General features: G+C 47.0%; 1 protein-coding gene across 1 annotated transcript in view; it reads left to right on the forward strand.

The window, feature by feature from the left end:
* The window catches only part of Limd1 (LIM domains containing 1), a 42,044-nt gene extending 36,959 nt beyond the window's left edge, over positions 1–5,085 (forward strand). The window contains exons 5-8 of the mRNA XM_021206564.2: positions 815–945; positions 1,373–1,424; positions 2,089–2,157; positions 3,095–5,085. Of these exons, the coding sequence (XP_021062223.1) occupies positions 815–945; positions 1,373–1,424; positions 2,089–2,157; positions 3,095–3,232 (390 nt within the window). The 3' untranslated portion in view covers positions 3,233–5,085. The remainder of the gene's footprint in view (positions 1–814; positions 946–1,372; positions 1,425–2,088; positions 2,158–3,094) is intronic.
* The last annotated feature ends 221 nt before the right edge of the window (positions 5,086–5,306 follow it).

The following is a 5,306-nucleotide window of genomic DNA, read 5'->3' on the forward strand; positions in this document are numbered from 1 at the left end:
TCCCCTCCCCCCTCTTTCCTTTTCCCCTTTCCCCCTTCCTTCCCCTCCCTTCCCTTTCCCTCCTCTCCTTTCTCTTCATTTCTCTGTGTGCCTCCTCTTTTCCCTCTGTGTCTTAGTTGTTTTTGTTTTGGAAGGACCCAAATGATTCAACTTATCACATTCAAATTAAATGACACCAGAGTAAGGAGGCCTTTGGGGCTTTCCCTGTGTTGGGTTTTAAAAACAAGGACAACAAAGGGACTTTGTCTATTACACTTGGATTTGATTGATCAGGGCTCCAGCCAGGCCTCTCTAGGTTGTCACTCTGCAGAATCTAAGCCACATGGAATGGGTATTAGGAGTCAATGTGAGGTTTTGTCTGAGTTCTCCTATCTCCATCTGGAATTTTCTTTCATTCTTCTATATGCTTGCTGCTTTCCATACCAGGGATGGATTCTTTTGTGACTAGCTTTAACTGGTTTATTGCTGTTTCCTGATGTTCTGGTCCCAGGACAGGCCTAGCCCTACATAGCATTGCTTTTTAGGAAAGAGTAAGTTTCCTTCTATGAGAGAGGGATCAGACAGGAGTCTTTTTATTTTCTCCCAGTCAGCAACTGACAGTCTGCATAGGGTTAGGGTCCCTCTTTGATCCTCTCCTGTTGGCATGTCCAAGCAGACTGGCCCTCTCTTAACCTTTATGCAGGTGAAACTCTGGGCGAGGTGGAGTCTGTGCCATGGTGCAGCTGTGCATTAGGCTCCTCAACCAATGTGCTCCTCTTTCTCCATGTCTCTTCCTGCCTTTCATCTCTGTGAGTTGTTTTCTTTGTGTCTTCAGATCCTACAGGCCCTAGGGAAGTCCTATCACCCCGGCTGTTTCCGCTGCGTCATCTGTAATGAATGTCTAGATGGGGTTCCTTTCACCGTGGACTCTGAGAACAAGATCTACTGTGTCCGAGACTATCACAAGTAAGGAGAGAGGAAGGGCAACCTGTACACAGGCCCCACTGAGCTCAGCAGAATGGAAAGTATGTAGAAACTGTATTAAACTGTGTTTGGTGGTAGTGCTGAACACAGAATGGTAATCAGAGGAATTCAACAAGCCTGTGGCCCCAGCTTTACCTAATCCCACAAGGCACCAAGTCAGGCTTAGTCTACCGCCCTCTCTTTACTTGTCAGATCAGCCCAGGTAGCTGTGCAGGGAGTGTTCCTAAGGGAGCAGGAGGCAGCCAGATGTTCCTTTAGCAGCCAAAAATAATGTTGATATTCCAGAGAGTGAGCCTAGGTCCACATAAACCTGAGTGCTGGCCATGAGGGCCTCCTGGTAGGTCCTGGATACCGTTTATACTCTGGTAACGACACAGTGTGCACCGCGCTCCCTTTGTTTCTCCCACAGGGTGCTGGCCCCCAAGTGTGCAGCCTGTGGCCTTCCCATCCTTCCACCAGAGGTAAGATGCTTTGCTGGTTCTGCTCATAGGTCTTCAAAAGATGGGGCTGGCTGTCTCCCTTGGGTCACTTAGAAGATCTGTAACCTGTTCTTATACCATTCAACATATCCCTCCAATGCGCAATACTGTCCCTTCTTCCTGGGCTAGCTTCCTAGCCCCATGTGCTTCTTGTGCCTGTTTGCCCCAGGCCAAACTCTTGTAGATGAACAGAGGGACAGAAAGTTTGTCTTTTCTTCATCTTAAAAAAAAAAAAAAATCCCTGAAACCCTGCCTCAATGAATAAAAGAGAGAGTGAAGGAAGAAGACACCAAACATAAACTTCTGGCTTTCACGTGCATGAGCATACAAGTGTGTGTTAGTGCACATGCAATCATTCATAAATACTTATGCAAAAATTTCAATTCAATTAAGAAAAATGTCCCTATTGGTCTTTTTTTTTCCATCTGACATCCTAGAAGACCACATGGCCCCCACCCACTCTCACATCCACCGAATCTGGCCTTTTTCTTAAAATTGTTTAGTATTCACTATTGATTTATGTCTCTCCCCCAAATCCAAAGCCTCCTCCTATTACCCCACAATCTCTTTCCACCCTGTTCTATTGTTGGTAATTCCCATGGATTTATAACTGGCCTCTTTGCATGTCTCGCTTTTTTTGTTCCAGGGTTCAGATGAGACCATCAGAGTTGTGTCCATGGACAGAGACTACCACGTAGAGTGCTACCACTGTGAGGTAGGTCCCGCCCTGCCCAGCCCTAAAGTCTACCGTACAAAGGCCTCCTGGGTCATAGGGCTGAAGTGATCACCAAGTTCCCTCTGAAGTCTGTCCTCAAGAGCTGATTATATGGGGGTGATAACAGATGACTGGGGTGAAGATCTTGTCTTTTTTTTTTCTTCACAAATTCAAAATGAGAAAGTTCTGAAACTTCCAATTGTTGCCTCAAGTTACAGAGCTGAGAGGACTGTGTTTAGTGTGGAGTTCAGGGCTACACTGTCACATATATAGTGAGGATAGGGAAAGAGGCGTCTGGGTAAAGAATGTTCTGTCAGAAACATCCGTCTGAACTGAGCCCTGGAAATCATCGAAAAACCCCTTCTGGAAATAGGTGCATTGATTGGTTGGTATTAAGGTAAGCGGTTGGGGTTGGGTTTGGGGGTTCTATGACCTGTGGGATATCCTACATTAGAAAAACTGTGAATGCCTCGTGACTGTCAGAAATGCCAGAGGTCATGCTGCACAAATCTTCAAGGCAGGAGGATCAAAAGGTCAAGTTCATCCTTGACTACAGAGCGTATCTAGCCTTGGCTACATGAGACACTCTCTCAAAAGGGGGGGAGGGGAATGTGTGTGATCAATTAACCAACCCTAAAGATGCATAGTATTATCATTTCAATTTGTAGTTCATAAAAAATTTGTAGTCCAAGAAAAATAGTTTTCTATCTTTGGGCCTTCTGTCTCGGAAGCCTGTTGTGTATTTGCTTTGAAGCTATGTCTCAGTTCCAACCAATCGCATTTGAGGAGCTCCATGATTGCAAGCAGCCACTGGCTCTTTCCCTGGGCAGGAGCTACCTACAACCACACAGCCCCCTTCAGTGACTGGGTGAATTGTGGTTTCATGTTGTTCTTCAAGTCTGCTTTGCTTCTCTGGAATATTCTTGCCTTCTTATAGGACTGTGGTCTGGAGCTCAATGATGAGGACGGTCACCGCTGCTATCCACTGGAGGACCACCTGTTCTGTCACTCCTGCCATGTCAAGAGACTGGAGAAAGGACCCTCACCTGCACCCCTCCACCAGCACCACATCTAGCAAGGAGACACAGTGGAGATACGGGGCCAGCCTGCTGGGGGAGGTGTCTGTGTAGCACTTCTGAGCTCCCCCACAGCTGGGGCACAGGAAGAGGAGGGACAGGAGGTCAAGTTTCTGTGCATGTGTGTGAAGAGGGTATCTTCCTTCTAACCGCAGCAGTGTGCACTCCCCATCCAGTCCATGTGTTTTCCAAGTGCTTTTCTCTATTGCCACACTCTCACCGAATCACTCAGGAAGATGCTCCAGCTTGCACATGGCCCCTGACACAAGATGGGGCCTTTGTGACTGGATACATCCTAGTCCCTGGAAAGCAGGTTTTTAGATTGTGTTGAGCACATTCCAGTGTCCCTAAAGAGAAACAGTGATGGAGGTGAGCAGCACTTCCTCTAGGCGAGTGCCTACACCCGGATAACCCTCACACAGCCTATGGCGTGACTTAACAGTTCAGTCCATGTCAGAGCTTTAGCTCTTCTGAGAATGCTTCAAACACTTGACTGCATTGCAGCAAGAAAGAGGCACTGCATATGCTTTGTACATTGGAGTTTGCTTGGTGAAGGAGAGCCAAGCTTAGACACCTGGGAGGCTGGGTCTCCCTGCTGCTGTGCCTCTGCCTTTCCTCCTGCACCTAAGGCAGTGGAGTTGGGGCAGCGGCTTGCCCTTTCCTATACAGCCAGCTCAGAGAGAACTGGTGCAGGCACCAGGCTTCTTGTCCATGCTTGGTGCTGTGTTTTCATTGCTTCCTCCAGTCTGTGACATTGGAGTCTGAGGATCCCTCACATCCCTGTCACTTTGTTCAACTTATTTGAACATGACCATTGGGAATCCCAGTCCATATCCTGGGAGAGAGCTACTTCTAAAAGGAAAGTTTTGTGTGTGAGATCTCAAAGCTGGCACCAGAGGGAGTGCCCAAACTTGTTTCAGAGGTATCTCTCTTGTCCTCTTCTCAGCACAGGCATTTGTTTGGTTTGAGGAAACCAATATAAGGTACACTGCTTTAATCTGTTTTTTTAAACGTCATTATTTCTCTCTACCTTTTCCCACACACAAAACATACCTCACAGATAGTTTTCACCAAATCACAGATCAAAGAGGAATTCACCCATCATTGGAGACTGTTGGTGTATCAGTGGCTGTTTTCCAACTCTTGACTACAGCTAAGCAGTACAGTTGCAACACAAGGTCTTCTGAGACTAGATGCAACTGAAGTCAGGGCTCTGGCCTCATGTGCCTCTGCATGCTGGCTCCCGAGGTAGCCAGGCTAAGAGGGAGACCACATGTTGACGATATTAAGACCACTTCTGAGGTGGATATGTGGACATACCCGTCCTCCCAACATTTGAGAGCCTGAAGTTTGTGAAGTAGAGGTCATGACTTCACTCAAAAAAACTTAAAAGAGAAAGAAAAAAATCCCACCCAGCACTGAAGAACATAATTAACTTTGCCTATCACTTCCCGAGGCCAGAGGTCAGTGTCTCCTTGTAAGTTCAAATGGGTAAAACTGGAAAAACAAAAACGAAATGGGTTTCCACCTGCTGTCTTATCTTTAGGGAGTGCCCCATGACTTGTGGCAGGAAGGCTGCAGTGTCTTACTTCAGTAGTCAGGCTGGGTCCCCCTCAGCTGGCTTGGGTGATGAAGCAAGGCCTGTAGAGCTCCTGCCACATGTGAATGTGGACTCTTGACTAGGCCTCAGCTAGACCTGTTGGCTATTGCAATCCTGCTGGCCTCCATTGCCTATGAGAAGTTCAGAACTAGCACCGTGGACCAGGACCATCTTTTTCATTTTTATGAGGTTCCTTCTGTTGGGATCCTTTGGCCAGATGTTACTTGTTTCCTGTTCTAGATAGAGCCCCCCCCCCAAAAAAGCTATGAATGTATGGGGCCACGGAGATAGACCCTGAGACTAGCGCTGTTTTTTCTCTTCCGGTTTCCTAGGTTGGCTTTGGCAAGGGTGGCAGGGAAAGGAAATGAGACAATATGTCTTTGCCTTCCTTGAGGTTCTGGTAGAGTCTAATTTTGTGTCAAGATGATTGATGAAAATTGCATTGGAATTAGTGTCAGGAGTAGATGGGATTT

This window comes from Mus pahari, chromosome 10 (assembly GCF_900095145.1).
Source record: "Mus pahari chromosome 10, PAHARI_EIJ_v1.1, whole genome shotgun sequence".
NCBI lineage: Eukaryota > Metazoa > Chordata > Mammalia > Rodentia > Muridae > Mus > Mus pahari.